This window comes from Myotis myotis, unplaced genomic scaffold, assembly GCF_014108235.1.
Source record: "Myotis myotis isolate mMyoMyo1 unplaced genomic scaffold, mMyoMyo1.p scaffold_m19_p_10, whole genome shotgun sequence".
NCBI lineage: Eukaryota > Metazoa > Chordata > Mammalia > Chiroptera > Vespertilionidae > Myotis > Myotis myotis.
Window position 1 is genome coordinate 63,857,168 of NW_023416314.1, and position 20,036 is coordinate 63,877,203.

At 49.4% G+C, this 20,036-nt stretch overlaps 1 protein-coding gene across 2 annotated transcripts in view; it reads right to left on the minus strand.

The window, feature by feature from the left end:
• The window catches only part of DTX4 (deltex E3 ubiquitin ligase 4), a 33,434-nt gene extending 16,940 nt beyond the window's left edge, over positions 1-16,494 (minus strand). The window contains exons 1-3 of one of the 2 annotated variants that reach the window (XM_036325760.1): positions 15,573-16,494; positions 7,123-7,849; positions 97-158 (exon numbers count right to left, since the gene is read on the minus strand). In XM_036325760.1, the coding sequence (XP_036181653.1) occupies positions 97-158; positions 7,123-7,849; positions 15,573-15,783 (1,000 nt within the window). In that variant the 5' untranslated portion in view covers positions 15,784-16,494. The remainder of the gene's footprint in view (positions 1-96; positions 159-7,122; positions 7,850-15,572) is intronic. The other variant, XM_036325762.1, reaches the window with a different exon arrangement.
• Between the last annotated feature and the right edge of the window lie 3,542 nt (positions 16,495-20,036).

Genomic DNA, 20,036 nt, shown 5'->3' on the forward strand with positions numbered 1-20,036 from the left:
TTAACATCCAAATGCTCTCTCTTTTACAAATGCTCACTACCTATTTTGTTACTCATTTTTCTACCTTCAGCAAGACTAGCCCAGGGTTTCTCTTACCTGCCAAGGCAGGATTGACAGGACTGGACCCATTTAGGTTCTTCACTGGGACGGTGGGGACCCTGTGGAAGGAAAGAGCAGATGCATTATGGTTTTAACAAGTGGGACAAAATGAGTCAGTGGTGGGACCTCAAAATTTCCCCCAGTGAAGAGCTTCCCTTTCTTACAGAAACTAATCGTCCCAACTAAAGGGCAAGAAGTTCTTAGTGTGACCAGTGGGGAGAGGTCCTCGTCCCAGCCTATTGCTAGTGGGGGTGGATTTCTTGCAATATCCCGAGAAAGAATTTTCCGAGACTCGCACAGGAGGATGAGATATTGTAGAAAGTTTTATTTCCCTGAAGTTTCCAAGGCCCCATTTCCTCCAGTCCAGTCATAGAAGTAGTGTAGCTGGGGCTTCAGCAGAGTTAAAATCAAAGCCAGTGTCCAGAGTTTCCTTACCATGTTGGAGGCAAGTCCGGTCCAGCATCAGGCTAGCTTGGCTTAGGTTTCCCGCTTAGTCCATTGTGTATGGCACCCGCATGGCCAGGGGCCATACAGGTAAATGCAAGGAAGCCAAGAACCAAGAGTCAGGAGCAACAAGAGAGAGAACTCCTTCGTTTAGGGCAGTGGTCGGCAAACTGTGGCTCGTGAGCCACATGCGGCTCTTTGGCCCCTTGAGTGTGGCTCTACCACAAAATACTGACTTCTGCGCATGGGCCATGAAGTTTCAATAGCACTGTAGGTGCGTGCCCGCAAGTGGTATTTTGTGGAAGAGCCACACTTAAGGGTCCAAAGAGCCGCATGTGGCTCGCCAGCCGCAGTTTGCCGACCACTGGTTTAGGGCATTGTGTATTCCAAAATTTTCGTGGGCTTGCATTGGCTTCACCCATTCTGGCCAATCCATGGTTCCCCAGTTTTGACCTACAGGCAAGTATCTTTCTTCCCTAGTCACCCCAACCTTACTGCGTATGCGTCTATCTCCTCTTTGTTGGAACCCTGCCCCCAGTAATCTTCAGGGAATGGGCCAGTGGTTCCTTGGGGAGTGCAAAGTTGCAGCTTCCTAGTGAAGCTGCTCATATAACCATGCCTATAATGTCTGGCCTTCCCTTGCTCCTTTTTTATTATTAATAACTAGCTAATTACAAAAGCATCATTAGCACCATAGCCAGAGGTGATATCTTCCAAACTAAGACCATGTCACTCCTCTACTCAGAACCTTAAACTCAGAATGGCTCTCCTCAGTTAATTCAAAGTCTCAGCAAGGCCTACACAGCCCTGAATGTTCTGTCCATGCTCCTCACCCCAATCCTCCTCTCTCTCTGCTCTCCCTCATATAACTTGCCTCTTTGCCTGTTCCTCCCACATGATTGGCACATCCAGCCTCAGGGCCTTTGCATATGCTGTTCCCTCTGCCTAAAATGCTCTTCTACCAGAGACAGTCCTGGCTCCCTCCTATAACTCCTTCACTCTTGGCTCACATCTTGCCTTCTCAGTGAGGTTCCTGAGACCATCTTATTTAATACTGCTATCAGCTTATCCATCTCACCCTGGGACCCCCAAACCTTCATGTATTGCTGTGTTTTTTAATTTTTCCCCCCATGGAATTAATAATTTTTTAAAATAAGTTGTTTCTTATTATCTCCCCTTCTAGAATCTAAGCTCTACAAGGGCAAATTTCTTTGTCCGTTTTGTTCAGAAGCCTGACACTAGCAGGCATTCAATGAACAGTTACTGAAGGAATGAAAGAATAAAGAAACAAGTTCAAACCTTGGTGGACATCAGAGTCACCTAAGAAGCTTTGAAAGAGCCAGAGCCCCAAGCCCGCATTGGGGCACAAGAACTTGCATTTTGACACGCTTCTGCGGAGAGAATGCAGATGCCACCAATCCCCAGTCCAACATTTGGAAACCATTGCTCCAACAGCTGTTACTTCTCCCACTCTCTGAGAAATATAAATATCAGGCAAAACCTCCTCCTCTCTCTGTTCCTCTCCCAGCAACTCAAGCCAAGCTGGAGAGGAGACGGCACAGCTGCATTGGAAAGACGAGGTCTCCCGGCGCCAACTAGAAAAATAGGGGACATGTGGGGCTCAGTCTTGCGCCATCTCTCCCCACCCCCTTCACCACCCAGGCTTCCACAGCTGGGCTTGGAGGAAGATGTGGGCTTGGAGAGGCCAATGCACCGGGTCACAGATGACTCCAGGAGCCAGGCAGCCTGAGAAGCCGGCAGTTCTGCTATGGGGGTAGGGTGGTGCTGGGAAAACAGGAGGAGGGAAAGAGAGCATGTTGGTTCGTTTACTTACATTGTTTATTATTTGTTTATTTGCCCATTCATACTGAGCCAGGAACACAGCAGTGAACAAGACAGCCTAGGAGCCTTTATCCTTGTGTTATAATTGCTAACATGCACAGAGCCTGCCTTGTACCCGACACGTCTCACTGCTCACAATACGTAAGTCACCCAATCCTTCCAGCAACCTACGCAAGAGGTGTTATTATGATCAACCCTACTTTAATAGGCAGGGAAGCTGAGGCACAGAGCGGTTAAGCCAACTTGATAAAGATCACACAGCTAAGGATCTGAATGCAGGAAATCTGGCTCGAGAGCCCAGCCGCCTATGATGCTGTGCTCTTATGTCTACTACATCATCTGGTCACCTGATACTGCAGACAGAGTACATGAAGCTCAGAGAGTGAAGGAATACTCACACATCTAAGAGGCAGCAGAGCTCAGATGGGACCTCAAGGCTGGGCAGTGGATCTGCCTGAGCCCCACATGCCCGGGGGTGCTTCTCCGGTGATGTTGAGTCTTGCAGGGCCCCTGTCCCTGCCCAGGGACCATGACATGTGCACAGCGTTGTGAGAAGGATGTGGAAACAACAGATGTGGGAGTATTTGTGTCTCAGCAGGCCACTAAGGGATACTTTTCCCCAGAAACTGTCCTTAGGATAAATCAAACCAGATGAGGGGGAGGGGAATTCAAAACAAGGGAATGTAGGCCAGGAAAAGAGTATGGTCTAGATTCTGGATCCTATGACCTGCTCCTCGGGGACAGGCATGATATGGTGGGCCGGGAGGCAGGAAAACTGGTTTCAAATCCCAATCCTGCCAGTAAACCTCACACAGTCCAGTAACTTTTCTGAGCCTCAGCATCCTTATCTATAGACCTGTGAAGAACTGGGGTTAAAAGATGCTAAGGAGATTTTCTGACAATTTCCCACCCCAGTACTCAAGAATTCAGTTCTCCACCCACAGCGGAGTCGAGTCCTCCTCACACCAAGTCCTCCTCACACCAAGTCCTCACTCACAGGGCTGCAGAGGCTGGGAGTGGAGGCCTGGCCTCCTGTGCCTGTCCTGCTCCCCACCAGGGGGCAGCACTCCACTCAGCCCCGCACCTGCCTGACCCCTTCACCACTCCAAGGCCCCCACTCCCGCTGATAAGTAGTTGTGATCTGGGTGACAAAAGCTACCTTTGTTCCCATAAACTGGACTGGCAGGTTTCCACACCCAATCTGCTTAACCAGGAAATATTCCAACCCGCACAGCAACCCCCCAGGCAGCCCAAGAACTCTGGGGAGAAGCAAGGTCTGGAGAGAGGGAGGGTCTACACCTGGGACTCCTGGGAACACTGTGGGAGAGGTGGGTGTCCCTGCTATGCCAGGAAAGGGGAGCATGGCAGAAGGGTTTGTCACTGGATTCTGGTGGCACTGGGGCTCGGGGAAGAAGGGAATATTTGTTTATGAAATACAGAAGGCTATATAGGAAGGAGCCCCTCCCCCAGCCAAGGGGCCTGGAAGTCGCCTTCCAATCCAGCTGAGCAGCGACATGTGACATGTGCCTTTGGAAGGGCCACCACAGCCTCTCTGCTCTTGCTGGCTGGGGCCCCTTTGAGGATGGAGGATCTGGAGCAAATACTTTGTAAATAGCCAAGCCCTATGCAAATTTGGGTGATTATTTACATTTTTGTTTCCCAACTGTGAGAGGAATTTGGGCTTGATACAGTCTTCTCCTGCTGTAATATTCCAATTTTCTCAGGTTCTTGAGGGCATCAAGTGTAAAGTGTCAAGTTGCGTGTTGGGCAGTCCTTAGGATTGTCGAGTTAGCAACAACTGGCCACCCCACCCCCACTGTTATTGGTTAAAATGAGAGCCATGGAGACTGGCCTATATAGTCCACACCAGTCATACCCTGTTGGGGCCCCAGCTCCATATGCCTGAACCCTCCTTCTGGAAATCAGCAGCCCGGTGGCAGGCATGCTTCCAAGTCCTCCAGGCAACTCAGCTCAGCCAAAGCTGTTGGCCTATCCACTTGCTGACCAATCAGAAGACAATTCCCCTGCCCCCATTCTGTTGGGTTGATCCCAGGTATGAAGGGTGCAAGTTTTAATTTCTGTCCCTAAAATATAAAACTAGGAAAAGAGAAGAGCTGGTAAGGTGGCAGGGGAGGGGAGTCGAAGACGGGAGAACAGCTCTGCAGATGCCCTGGTGAGAGCCAGTGTTTCTCTTGAAGTCATGAGCCAACCCAGGAATCCTCAGGCAGAACAATGGTCTTGTCTCTCCAGCAACTATGGCCTCATTGGAGATAGAGAAGCCTCAATTCTGGAGCAGAGGGCCAGAGGGGCGCCTCTCGCCCATCCCTGTACAGCCCCCCTCTCTCTTCCCTTTAGAAGCCCCCTGCTTGTGTCCCTGAATAATTTACTGGGTCTTTTGTTCCCCCCAAACCCTTCTCTCTATCCCACCTCTCCCACCCTCCCTGGTCTTCTTTTTTTCCGTGGGAAAGTTTCTTGAAGAGGTCATGGGCAGCGAGGGGTGTGGGGAGGGGCCACTGGACGACAGAAGGTCGATGGCAATGCCAGACAAAGGGAATAAACACGCTAATTAAATGGCCAAGAAAGACTGGAGCAGAAGATGGTAGTGGGGGTGAGGGAGGTGGTAAGAGGTGAAAAGAAAAGGGCTGGAAGCTAGGGAGGGGCCTCCCTTGTCAGGAAAACAGAGCAGAGAAAAAAACAACTTGTTTCTATAGCTCTTTTGAAACTGCACTGGCCGGCCCTTCAGCCTATTCTCTCACTCCAATTCTACTGGCTGGCAGAGGGAATAAAGCAGAGAGATAAAGAGCTGCCGACTCCCTCATTGGGATTTAAAGCGATCTGGGCTTCCTTTCCCTCAATTATGGCATGGGGTCACTTGGCATTTGTCAAGGGTGCCAGAAATGAGGTAAGGCTGCTCAGCTTTGACTTCAATTCAACAACTACATAGTGCATATTCAATAGATACCTGAGAATAATTGTAATAACAGCAATAGCAGCTAATTCTGACCCAACTCTTACTATGTATCAAGCATTGTGCTAAATCTATACACCAAATATTTCATTTAATCCTCATGATAATCCTATAAAGAAGGTGCTATTATTATCCCCATTTTACAGATGAACAAAGTGAAGACAAGAGGATGCAAAACTTACCCCAAGTTACACAGCAAGGAACTTGGGTTCAAGTCTAGGCAGTCAGTTCTGGAGGCTGGGTTCTTACAAGTGCCAGCAATCACTCTGAATTGTTAGAGGCCCCCAAGACGTTATTGTGTGACAGTGAGTAGACATTGAGTGGAGGCACTGTTTAGGTACCCAGTGCCCTCTCCCACATACTTCTGCCCACTCAGAGGAAGTCATATGAAAATCCCATGCACCTGACCAGTATTTGACTATTTTGTTAATTGTTTTCCCATAACTGAGGAGCCAGACTTAAGCAAAAAATAAAATAAAAAAGTAACAACACACCAAAACAACAAGAACAGTGGATTAGGAGACTAAAACTTAGGTTCCCAGCCCACTCTGTGTGTAACACTCAGCTATGGGGCTCTCCCTGGGGAGCTAATGCATGCCTGACACTTGCATCACAGGGCAAGGGAATGGGATAAAGCTGGGGAGTGCACGTGGTAAAGGTTTTCACGATGACCCATGGGGCAGGCAGGGCAAGCATGATGATCCCCATTTCACACGTGAGGAAACTGGACCTTGCTGAGATTCTGTGGCTTGCCCAGTGGCAGAGGAAGGTATACCCCCAGTCTATGGTATACCCTCCTTCACTCCTCCCAGGGCTGAATATCCATGTGCAGAGATCACCCTCTGGGCAGCCTGAATTTCACACTCAGGTGTCCAGTCTAACCCTAACCATCCCTACTGCCTGGGGCTCCTGGGCTACAGGCCAGGTGCCTCTGGAGAAAGGGAAACTGGGTGACGTTGAGAAGCCAATCTCATAAGAAACCAGGGCTGGCAGGCAGAGGCTGTGGGCACTGCATGGCCCTGGGTTTCTCCCATGTTATGGTCGAGCAGATCACGGAGATCATAAAAAGCAATACTTATAAAACATACGTCACAGGATTAACTGAGACAATTCAGGGAATGTGTCCAGCACATGGTAAGGACTCACTACTATGGGCTGTTATTCCAATCCGAAGGCACCCCTCCAGCTGCCACACAGACCGGAGGGAAAGGGACAAATCCTTGTTTGGCACCTACTGTATGCCAGGCACCGTGGTGTATGCTGGACAGGGAAGGGGCCCTGCAGAGTCAGACAGAGTCTGGCTCTGCCATCAGACTTTCTAAAGTGTGAATCCTGGTCTCTGGACATGATTAGCTGTGTGCCCTTGAGCAGGTTAACTGGTAGTGTCTTCATGTGTAAAATGGGGTCAAGCTGCCTACTTCACAGAGCTGCTGTGAAGGATTAAATGAGGTGATACCCCCTACTGCCCAAACTGGAACAACCTGGGTGCACAATTAATGTAGCCTGCTATTACAATCACACCTGGTCTCTTTAGTCCTCACAGCAACCCCCACGTGGGTATGGCTGCCAGAACTCACAGAGGAGGAAGTGAGGGACTGCCCCATCTCAGGGCCAGTAAGAGGCAAAGTCTCCATTAGAATCGCCCCAAAGGCCGAAGCCTCCTCATCCACCTGCAGGTAGGGTGGTAGGACATGATGACAGGGAGCGGAAAGTCCATCGTTTGCTCTGCCTGGGGAGTAGAGACTCGAGGCAGCCATGCAAGCACCTACCCAGAGGCGATCAGCACCCGGGACTGTGCCATTGCCAGCCGCTGCAGGTTGGTCCTATTCAAGGTCGCCAGGGCCACCCTTCCTGTCTTGCCGTTGGTCCCCGGGGGGCTGGCAGGAGAGCCCACAGCCGCCCCTGCCGGAGTGCTGGCAGCCTGTCGCTGGATTGGCTGGGATGGGGCCATCTTCACGGGGCCTCGGATGGTGCCCGTGCTGTCCAGGAGCTTGGCCCCAGGTCCTGGTGGTGGTGGGGGCAGCTTGACCGCTCCGGATGGGGGCACGTTCTTGCGGGCTGCTGGAGGCTGCGGGGGCCCGGCTGCCTTGACGCTCATCACCAGGACGCACTGCGGGCAAGAGCAGGGCGGGCCAGGTGGTGAGGCAGCTGATCCCGCGGATCCGGCTGATCCCGGGCTGGCCGGCCAGGACTGGGCCTTGGGCAAGGTGCCGGTGACCATGGGGTAGATGAGGTCCAGACGCCGGCGGACGCGGCGCTGGCGATGGGTCTGCCGGTTGATCTGGCCCATGGTGCTGAAGTCAATGACGTAGCTAAAGCCGATGGAAGTGAGGTCGATCCAGGGGTGCTGCCTCTCGTAGGCCTGTTGGATGGTGATGCCCACTTCCATGTCGTAGGGCGTCCAGGAACCGTTGTCGTTCTCCCACTCCCATACCACGCCCTTCCCGGGGGCCGAGGATGGGTCGTAGTAGTTGCGGCGAACTGGGCGGAGGGTCCCTGCCAGAGGGGGATAGAGGAGAGGATCAGGGTCAGCAAGGAAAGAAAAGGAATTCTGTTTCATTCATAGGCAAGTATCAAATGAGTCCTACTGTGTGCCAGGCACTGGGCTGCCTGTTGAGATATCAGCTATGAATGAGACTCATTCCTGTCTCTTAGTCACATCAGGGTGAAAACAGATGAGTTATAAGGCAAAGGATATGGGAGGCAGTGCCGCTACCAGAAGCAGCAACTCCTGGCTTGGAGTGGGGACACCTTGATCTGCAGCCAAGTTTGTTCCCTTACTAGCTAATGTAGACCCCTCCGCCTCCTTTTCTCCCTTGAGAAACCTGATGGCTCCTTTGCTGAGTTTTTGTGAAAAGCAAGTGTGACTCCTCATTAACTCAACAAATACACACCTGTACATGCCAGGTTCTGCATTTCTCTTGGCCCTAAGGCACATCATACTCTCGACACCCAGTAGGTGCTCATAAATATCATATCCTTTCTCCCTTATCCCTCTAAATGTTCCTGCCTCTAGGGTTATGGATGAAAGGAACACAGGGCCATGGAAACCTAGAGGGCGCAGGAAGGCCCTGCCTCTGTGGGGAAAGGCTGCCCAGAGACAGTGGTCACTGACCTGGCCTGTTATTGTGAGAAGAGACAGGAAAACCGGGTTGAGAGCACACGCCCAAATTTCCCAGCATTAAGTCGTATATCAACAACAATAATGGTCATAAGAATGATTTTCTATGTATCAAATGTCTTTTTTTCAAGAAACCCAAGCCCTCCTAAAGAGATCATCTTCATTGTTACAATCTTGCTGCAGGTAGGGGTTAGGGATAGGGACAAGGCCAAGGTCATTGCAGGGGAACAGTACAGCAGAAATGAGCCTGCAGGACAAGAAGGGTATACTAAGCCTCCAACTGCTGCCTCTTTCTCCCCTACCTACCCTCAACCTGAGTTCAGACTTCATTTCATGGATATCATCAAGGCTACAGAAACTCAGCTCAAGGCAGGATGGGGAAGCTGGTGAAACCTTCAGGGTGGCTGGAATCGCCAAATCTGTCATCTTGAGCCCTAGCCATCAAAGTGGTGGGAAAAGGCTCCCCTTCTCCGGCCTCTGACTCACCCCTCCTCCAACCCAGAGGAAGACACCAGGACTTGGGACAGAATCCCATTCAAGGGGGGAAGAAAAGGAACAATGGCTATTCAGGCCTTTGCCAGGGTCATAACCCGCCCCCCCCCCCCCAACTCCAACCCCCTTAATGACCCAAAACATCAACATTCAGAGGCAGGAGGGAGAGGCAGAACAATCCCCTATTCAGCAGCAGGACCTCTGCTGGGGGACATGGGGTAGCTAGCAGGACAGGAGGAAGCGGGGAGGCAATAGTCCCCTGGTTTGCTTCTATTTCCTTCCTAAGCAGCCAGCTCGCTGGGGAACAAAGAACACAGGCTTTGTGTCCAACAGCAGAGGACCCGCCCCTTCCAGCTGTGTGATTAAGCCTCAGTTTCCTCATCTGTTTGGAACCTGGGGAAGCTACTTCAAAGGGTGAACTTGAGGATGAAGTGTAGAAATGAATATAAAGTACTGAAATAACACCTGTCACGTGGCAAGAGCTCAAGAAAAGTTGGTGATTATTCTTGTAATTTTTTTCTACTATTTGTCTGAGCAGGATGGGAGAGGAGGAGAAAGAGAAATTTTATATATAACTCATATTTGTACAATCCATGTGATCTTCATGGCAATCCTATGAAACACCTTTTAGAGATGAGGAAATGAAGTTTAGAGAGCTTAAATGGCACTCTTTTGTATTCCTTCCAGGTAGCAGAGACAATGTACTGGACCAATTTTCACAGATGTGCTTAGAGGGCTTTTTTTTTTTTTTTTTTTTACACCAGTGTTACCAGTCCCAGAGATGCCTGGGAATTGCCCCAGAGCTTCTGGAGATCCTGGCTCCCTAACCATCCCAGGTTTATCTTCTTTTGTGCTTGTATTGCCTCCACTCCTGACAAATAGACACCCCTTTTACCCTCATGGGTTCCCTCAGAGTGCCTGGACCTCCTCCCCTACTGTTCCCTTCTATTGAAATGCCCCCCTTTGCTTTTTAAAAAAAATCTATTGAAATTCTCCTGACCATCCAGGTCCTATGCCATTTACCACCCATCCCTTGAAAGGTTCTCCTAGTCAGGAATCTGGGGTGCACCAGGGTCTCTTTTCATGCCGGCACCTTACATGGAAGCAGTCACCACAGTGCAGGTCTTTGCTTTCTAGTGCCCACTGCAGTGCCTGGCAATAATGAGGGCTCCAAAAAGTGCTGTGATTGATTGACGACTTCGGGCTAATTTGGCATTGCATTATTTGCCTCATCTACTGAGTACCCACTAGTGCTGTGAGGAATGCCAAGACCTAGTCACTCCTCAAATAGCTTACAGTCTAAAACAAGACAGGTATGCTAATGACTATTTATGAGGCAGAATAGCCACAGGAAGGGTGCCAACAAAATGCCTGTTGGCAGAAAATCTGACCACATCCTTAATGCTTAAATCCTTTTCATGACTTCCCCTGAGTTCAGCACGGAAATCCCCTCCCCCCACTCTGCTCACATTTCTGCCACCCCAGTCTCCTTCACCCTCTGTCCACTGCCATGCTTCTCTGGACCTTTTCACAATGCTGGTCCCTCCCGCCAAACATTCAGGCAATCCTCCTCACTGCTCATCCTTCACATTTCCTCTGTGTTGCCTTGACCAAATTCCGACTCCTATTTTTCTTATAGCATTTATCTTGATGTGCAATTACACATATATTTGTGTGATTAATTAGATGAAAGTCTGTCTCCCTCCACTGGACTCCCAACCCCATAAGAGTGGGCATCCAGGTGTTTGCTCAAGGCTGTATCCCCCAATGGTTGGAATGTCCTAGAGGCTCAATAAATATCAGTTAAATATTAAATAAAGTAATGATGGTTTGGAGAACATTTTAAGAAATAGATGATAAATAGCATAAGACCTGAATATAAGGAGAATTTCAATAGTCAGACATGACAAAGGACTGCTAAGCTGTCATGGATTTTATTTGGACACAATAAGGAGCCAGTGAAGTTTGTGACACAGAGAAGTGACAAGAGCAGAGCAGGTCTGTTAATTGTGTCTAAGTGAGAAGTAATGAGGGTGTTGGCAGTGAAAATGAAAAGGAGGTGACAGGTCGGAGGGCACTACAGAGAGGAAATGGGTAGGACTTGACCACGAGGAGCTGAATGCTTTCCAAGAGCAGTTCCAGGATCACCTGCTTCAGAATCTTTAGAGGTACAATGCCTTCTAGTCCTGGGAGAGGGCCACCCTGAGTTCCCATGCACACTAAAGTTCTAACTGCTGGGCCACATGGTCTATGTGCCTGCACATGCCTAGCACCCCAGTAAGACTCTGAATGACAGGATGTGTCAAACAGTCCTGGGTTTAGACCATGGGCAAGTGGTAAAATGGAAGCACAAATAACAGGCAGAGGGGTGTCAAGATGAAGAGCTGGGTTTGGAAGGAGAAAATGTTGAGTTCAGTTCAGTCCTAGCAGATTAATTACAGACAGAAGGCAGACTTCAGAACCAAAGTTGTGGGACAAAAGAGATGGTGGGATTTAATTCCACCTGGCAATTCCATCTGGAATGGGCTAGTCCTGGACCTTCTATAACCAGGACTGTGAACTAGATGATCTGAGGAAATCCACTGGATCCTAAAGGTGCAGTAATCCAAGGAAAAGGCCTCTAATGGGATCGAGATAAAGGATGTTCCCAGACTAAGGAGGAATAAAGAGAAAGAAAGTCAGTTTTTCTTGGCAACTCAGACACCTGCACTTCAAAGCACCTAAGATATTTCAGCTTCTGGAAAATGGGAGACAACACTTTCTAAGATGACCTGAGGTCTCTAGGGCATTTCATCCACATCTATGCAACACTGTGTTAGAGCATCTACTCTGTCCAAGAAATCTCAGCACCCCTCACCCTTACTAGAATGATTCACGAGGGCAAAACTTAGGTACTTAGGTGTTTGTTACTGCTGCACTCCACATGCCTAGAACAGCACTGCATGAAGCAGGTGCTCCATTGGTGTTCACCACTTAAAGGAGTAGAGCATAGAACAATTGATTTGGAACCTCAGCTCCCTCATTGACTGGCTATAAACCTTTGAATAACTTAATCTCTTTGAACTTGCTTCCTTTCCTATAAAATGGGAACAATAGTTCTTTCATAAGGCTCTTGGAGAATTAAACAAGATAATGTGTGCAATGTGCTTGGGGCATCACTATATTGTAACTGTCACGTGGTCATCATTCCTTTTGCTTCCTCCATTCCTGTGCTCACAGAGGATTCAGGGCATTGTAGGAGCCTAAAAATCAGCTGCATCAGCTTCTGTCAAACCCTTTAATCTCTTTCACCACATGAAAGTCATAAAAGAGGCCACAGCTCTACAGACATCTCTGAGCTGGAAAGATCCCTCCCTCACACCACACAGCTTCTAAGCAGCAGCATCACTGGAGGAGGGGCCAAACCCACTCACATGCTGATCTGCATGATGGGAAGAAATTCCACAAGGAATCTTAAGCCTGTTCTTCATTCTGCAGAGGAAAATGAGGCCTGAGCAGTGAAGGGACTTGCTCAAGGTCACACTGTAAGCCAATGAGTCTGGGATGAGAGCCTGCGTCATGTCTTCCCCTCCCAGTCTGGGTGTTTCCCCTTCCATCCTGCTGCCTGGGCCTTGGAGATGGCAGCGATCAGGTGCATTGGAAGATGCAGAGGAGAGTGATGCTGAAGTATAGAGCTCACTATCCTACAGCAGGAGGTTAGCCCAGGCAAGGTAAATGACTGTAGGTGAAGAGGACCCAACCGAGGCCTTTGGAAGCAGCCAAGACCCAGACGCCCCCATCTCTTCTCTTCTTCCAGATTCTCTAGCCTCAAATGCTTAGAGGAGACCAGCATGGAATGCAAATAAGCTCTGACTGGGAGGCTGTCTGGGATAAGAAGTGTCCAGGGCAAACAGAGGCGGCAGAGGGTGTCTGCAGCCTCCTAGGTATCTCCCTGGAGACAGGCTGGATGAAGTCAGAGCCCAGGAAAGCTGAGAGTCTGAGGACTCCCTTGGCATTAGGGCAGGCTACTTCTGAAAAAACAAAGCTCCCATCTCAGGAAATGTCCTCACATAGAGGCGCCAACAAAAAAAAGAGAGGAATTGCCTCTACACAGGGGACTTCCAGCTCTCCTTTGTTTATGGGGATGTTTCTGGTTCCCAGCTTCAAACTATGGCTTAGGGGACAGTGGGTAATTTAATTAGACATTGCCAGGGCTTGGCCGAGGTTGCCTGGGAGCTGGTGGTTTAAAGTTCCTACCCTGTCATGGCCTCATCAATGAGCTATATTGAGAGGAACTGTGTCTCTGGTGATGGAGAATGGAGAGGAGGGGGCTCCAAGTCCAGAAACCCAGAAGTCCTATTCTATTTTGACAAGCTCCCTGACAGACACAGCATTCCTGGGAATTCAGCCCAGTGCCTCTAGCACCCAGTGCAGGGCCTGGCACTGAGGAGACAGACAAGAATGCGAAACACACCCCGAGGCAGTCTTTAAAATGATCCAGGTCCAGCTCTCTGCCTCTGGTCTAAAGTCTGCAGAGCACCAGCAAACTCTTCCCCATGGAGAGGCCAACCACCAACTGGTGCCTAGCCTTGAACTAAACTGAGCGCCAGGTAGTGGTCAGCCTGTCCTTAGGAAAGAGCAATCATACCTGGGGGAGGTGGCTTCTGTCCTACAACCCGGTTTTCTCCAGAACTTCGCTTCTGTAGAAAGGGCCCTTCAAGCCATGACCCTTTCTAGGCACCATGTCCTTAAACACTGATTCAACTTTCTCCTTTCCCAACTGTGAGACAAGGGCTGGGACCTTTATGTCACTAGGGTGGCTCACCATGTGCTGCAGAGACTTAGTTTCAAATAGAAAAGCTCACACCTGCCTGTTTATTTTGAGCAGGACTGGAATTCCCTGTCAGGTGTCTTAGCTGCTGGTCTTCCTGGTCCCACCTCCAAGGCTCCGCTGACCCCCTCTCCAGACACATGTCCACCCCCCCCCCCCAATCTGAGGCCTCATCTCTCACCTCCACAACCTCTGTCCAAATTACACAATTACATTCTCTCTCTCCACCTCAGCCACACTTAATCCTCTTTCTCAATCTCCCATGTCCTCCTTACTCCCTCTTCCTCTCAGCCATCTGAGCTCCACCTCCCTCCCTTTCCCACCAGCGTTTAAGCCTCCTCTCCCCTCCCCCCATGGTAACAGGTCTGGAAGCCTTTCCCCAGAAAACTTTACTCACTGGGCCAGTGACTGCAAAGTCTTTGGCAAAGAGGTTCTTGGGAGTCATGACTAAAGATGGGACAGGAGGGTGGAAAGCTACCCCTTTCCCATGAAAATCCTAATTAGCACACAGGATGTGGGGCTTTCCAAGGGGGCTGAGATGCCCAGCTCCAACAGCTGTTCTCTGGCCTTCTGGGACTCTCCCAGTCTTCCTCTCCAGTCCCTCCTCCCCACACCTGCCTCTCCAGGCTCCTCTGCACACTCTTGGGAAAGCCCAGCCAGAATTCCAGAAACAACCTCCACCCCCTCCCGCCCCCCATGAGGAGACTAGGGGAGACAGACTTGTCCCAAGTCATCAACTAAGTCTGGACACACTGGGCCAAGCAAAGAGGCAGCTCTGCCCTGCCCCTCCACCAAAGACCCGCCACCCTGACCTCTTCCCTGCCGCCTCTCTTCCTTGCTCTGATGGGAAGGCTGGTCAGCTGGGAAGTGAGATTGTGGTGGCCACAGTGGCAACTTGCATCTCACAAGAAGATTGTTTGTGGTCTGGGAGGCCGGAGTGTCCCTCACAGTCGACGGTTTAAGGAGGAAGCTTGGGGGCAGTTTCTCCTTAGGAATCTGCCTCCTCCTCCTCCTCCTCCTCCTCCTCCTCCTCCTCCTCCTCCTCCTCCGCGGACAAAGGGAGCGGAGTGGCTTCCCTGCCAGGCATTCCGAGCCCGGTGCCCGCCCCCCTCCCTCTCTCCATCTGCTCGGCCTGTTGCTTCAGCCCTGGGACTGCACGAGCAGCCGCACCGGCGGATGCCACAGCACCCAGGGCGCTTCAAGCCCTGGAATCCCCCAACTCCAGTCTCCCCTCCCAGGGAGCCCAGCCCTTCCCATTGGAGACTGCCGCTAGAGCCTCCGGGGAATCTCTGCTTCCTTCCCCAGTTCCCACACCCAGCACCCCGCTGTGGGAAGGCACCCCACACAGGGGGGCAGAGGCAGTAAGGTGCGTGAGAAGGAGGATGTACGGCAGGCCCAAGGGTGCCCGGGCAAAGCAGGGTCAGCCGAGGTGTGGGCGATGGGAGCAGGAAGCCTTTACTAGGGGCTGGGATTGCTTGTGGCCGAGGTGGCGTCACAATTTCCACCGGGGAGGACCTGGGTCCACCAAGCGCTTAAAGGGGGGCGTAAAAGAGGAGTTGATAGGGGCTAGGGTGCAGCTGGGTTTGCATAACCAGAACACTGGCATCAATTGCTTGGGGCTTGTTGCAGGGGGAATCTTAGGATCTTGGGCAAGAAGCGCCCCCTCCACGACCACCTCTGGGAGCCACCACAGCACGGAGGTGCAGACTGGGTGGGCCCCTGTGGGCTCGCGCCGCGGGAAATCCCAGGGCGGGGAGGGGAGGTGCGCGCGGGCGGGGCAGGGGCGGCCGGCTCACCCGTGTCCTGGCGGAACTGGTTCATGGACTGCAGGTCGATGATGTAGGGCGCGAGCCGGCTGTCCACCTGGCCCAGCACCACGCTGCCCCCGGCGCGGGGGCCGGCGCGGACCACCGCCTCGATGTGGTGGCTCACGGCAGGGCTGTAGGGACGCCAGCGGCCGTGCTCGTTCAGCCATTCCCAGACCACCACCGCCGAGGCCAGGAGCATGGCGAGCCCGGGGCTGCGGCGGCGGCGCGGCGCTGTCCCTCTCCCGGGCTCGGTGCGCCCGCCCTCCTCCGCTTCCTCCTTCGCCGCCGCCTCTGGGCCTCGACCGCGCACCCCGCCCCGCGCCCAGACGCCCCGGGCAGTCTCAGCTCCGGCCCATGGGCCGCTCCCCGGCCGCGCATCCACCGGGGCCCGGAGACCGGGGCCGCCTGGCTCGGACCGCGCGCCGCCTCCGGGGTCCGCCGCTGCCGCCGCCGCTGCCACTGCTCCGTGGGGTCGGGTGGCTTCATGCAAATGTCCGGCTTTCTGCAAACAGGCCCCCGCCTTGCCAAGCCACCCGGCGGGCGCGAGCCGGAGCGGACTGCCAGGCGAGGACCGAGCCCTCGCACCAGTTGCGCCTCGGGCTCTGCAGTCGCCCGGGTGGGAGCTCGCCGCGCGCTCGCGCTGGGAATGGCTCGCTGCGTTCCCCTCCCTTCCCCACTCTTCGCCGCACGAATTGCTGTCTCCGCCTGGGCGAGAGCTCCCCCTCCCTGTGGCTCTGCTCAGTTGCTTCCAGAATGAATCGCTCCTCCCAAGAGAGACACTAAGGCAAATCCGCGCCCGTGGGGGTTACCCCAGCCCCTCCATGACGCGGCCCAAGGACCGCAGTAATGGCCCGGCCTCAACTTTGCCACACCTCCCTCCCAGGACTGAATTGTCTTCTTTTTCTTCTTCTTTTTAAAAATGCAGCGTGATCCGTGTCTGCAGTGCCAGGTTTGAGACACGAAATGTCTCCCGCTCGCGCACGCACCCGCACCCGCACACTCACAGTCGCGCACACAGGTGCCCATACCCCAACGCCCTTCTAGTTCGGGGTGGTATTACCTCATCTTCGCCAGCATCCTTAGCTGTCTGTCAAGGATGCATTGCCACGCCCGCTGACTACTCGGGCCGGTGCCTAGGAGCTCACACGCCCCCTACTGGCCCAAAGCGACGCCTGCCGGCCAATGGCCACACACTAGTTGCCATTCAACTCCAACCTCTGCTCAGGAGACTCAGTCCAAAGGGATGCAGCAATTTGGTGAATGATTTACACCTACTTCAGAGTAGAAGTGGTTTTTCTGGCCTGCTTCGACGTTGCTTGAGTTAAGAAGACACATGCTAAATTGATTTATTCTTCAGGGTTTCTGTGACCAAAATAATGAGACACTAAGACAGACACAAGCTAGACTTGGTTATTATGGGCTTAAATAATTAATGTGGAAAATAATTTAAAAGGGCAGATTGACATCAGGATTACATGTTAATCTTGCCCTAAAATACAAACTTTGTTTTGCTGAGGTTGCAATCACATGAAACACTAAATTTATATGATCAGGATCCAGGATAGGATATCGAAAAATAAAAATTGTGTGTTAGGGACTGGGATTATGAATTTTTTGAAGTAATAATTTTTCATAATATAGTCATTTTTTGTTTCCCTCTCTTTCTTGTGCTCTCTTGAATTACAGGGATATTATTAATATCATTATTTTTATTTCCTTAATATTATTATTTGTATTTCCCACATCTCTTTCATCCTTTACCTGCTCTTCACAGAGTTCCAAATGCAAAGAAAAAATATCATACATGCTTCTCTTTGAGTCCCCCAAAGCGCCAAGCTCCAGGCTACCGCTGAGCTTTTCCTTGCTGGTGGTGCCCTTGCCCAGAAATCTCCCTACCATGGCCTCCAGAAACCCCAGTATCCCAATCAAACTCAATCAACAGCATTCATTAGAACATCAATTTTTAGGGTTTGAAGGATGAAAGGGACAGGAGTAAAGGATACCTCAATTAATCCGACCAAGAGCCATTTATTATTCTTATTTCACAAATGACAAGGCTTATGGAATTTATGCAATTTTCCCAGAATATTATTTAGCCAGAGGGGAAATTAGTATTCAAAACTTAGTTGGAATCCCCTCATAAAAAGAAAAAAAAAAACCACACATGTTATATGGCCAGGCATGTGGCAATGTAGACGTGTCTCAATGTAAAAGAAGGGAATGGATAGTGTTACAAATGTCTTCCCCCCAAAATATATGCATATTAAAAGAAAGAAAGAAAAGAAAAAGAAAGGAAGGAAGGAAGGAAGGAAGGAAGGAAGGAAGGAAGGAAGGAAGGAAGGAAGGAAGGAAGGAAGGAGAAAGAAAAAGAAGGGAGAAGGGAAGGGAGAAATTTTATTGAGCTATTTTTTACTTTCAACCTTGAGACCAAGAGTATGAAGAAAGTCTGGGAACCTTCTTGTGGCCTGCATCTGTATAGATCCACAAACCATCAGTTATGATGTAAGAGGATGCTAGAAGGACCAGAGAGAAAATAGCATCTGCCCAGCTAAACCAGAAATCCCCAGGCAAAAAAAGATAAGGGAGAAAGTGTCTCTTACTTAGGTCCAGCCTGATTTTGTATCTGGTCTTCATGCATGTCATGTTAAACATAGAAAATTACAACAAAACAAAAATAAGTGTCTAATCGCACATGAGAGGTTTGTGTGTAGCCTGATTCATTTGCAAGCAGAAGTGAGTATATGCTTGGTATTAGTAATCAATTACAGTTGTAAGATGTATGTATTTTTGATATTCTATGTTAATTTAGAATTTATAATAATCTATGTGGCAATCATAATTTATAATTATATGACAAAAATAATATATTTCTACTTATGTTTCTTAGATCTTCCAGTTCAACAATCCTAATTTCAAATAATCTGTAGCATGCCTGAAAAACTCAGACATTTCATTTTCATATCCAACTATCTCTTAAATTACCTCCTGTTTCTGCCCGTAAGTGGCATAATAATCTTTAACCAAATGATGTGCCCAATTTTTAATTTGGGATATGACAGCTATAATTAAACCTCACTAATTAAGACCAATTGGAATGAAGCCAGTCTGTGTTGTTCAAAGCTACAATTTAAAGCTACTTCAAAAATTGCCATCATTGCTTAACATCAAGATTCAATGAAAAAGTCATTGTCTTCTTTTCTCGTGGAACATTCATGGACAAAAGTGATCCTTTTGGGGTTTTTTTTCCAGTTACCTATTGCTGTGTAACAAATGGCTCTAAAATTATATGCTGAAAACTTCAACAAGCATTTATCAACAAGCATTTATTTTGCACACAAATGTGCAATTTGGGAAGGGCTTGATGAAGACAAGCTAGTCTCTGCTCCACATAAGTTCAAGTTAGCTCAAAGGATGCGTGGGGGCTGGAATCATCTGTGGGCGTGCTCATTCACAGGCCTAGTGCTTGATGCTAGCTGGCACCTGGCCGCTCAGCTAGGGCTACAGCCCAAGCATCTACACATGGCCTGTCTATGTTGTTGATTGGCATTTTTATCACATAGAGGTGGTTGGGTTCCAAATGCGCATGACCCAAGAGAAAGAGCTGGACTGGAGCTGCATTGGCTTTTTGTAAAATTAAAGTTTTTTTAAAAAATTTTTGAAATAATTGTAGATTCACATGCAGTTGTAAGAAATAAGACAGAGAGATACCATATACCTTTTTCTTCCATGTTACTCAGTGGTAACATCTTACAAAACTGTTCCTACAAAACTAATGCATCACTACTGATATTGACACAGTGAGGATACAGACTAGTTACAATTCTGCTGCTTATTGAAACAATATAATTGTATTATATAGTACACAATATATGTTATATTATTTATATATTAATGTATGTTATATTATAATAAATGTATATTATACAATATCCATTTTGTGTACAAATGTATGCAATATAGTTTGTATCACCACAAGGATCCATGATGTTGTCCTTTGATAACCACATCCATTCCTCCCCACTATCATTTTGTGCTTAACCTCTGGCAATCACTAATATGTTCTTCATATCTGTAATTTTTTCAATTCAAGAATATCATTAAGTAAATGGAATCATAGAAAATGCAACCTCTTGTGTTGGTGTAGTACATTTGCTACAATTGGTGAGCCAATATTAATATGTTATTATTAACATAATAAGTCTGTTTTTTACATTAGGGTTCACCTTGGAGTACATTCTATGGGTTTTGACATGGACCCCACGGAATACAGGTAGTGGTATCTCATTGCTGCTTTCAGTTGCAATTTTCTAATGACATATGACATTGAGCATCTTGTCAACTGCTTATTTGCTATCTGTCTTTGGTGAAATGTCTGTTAAGGTCTTTGGTGCATGTTTTTTAATTGAGGAGCTTGTTTTCTTGTTGAGTTTTATACGTGTTTTTTTTTTGTAT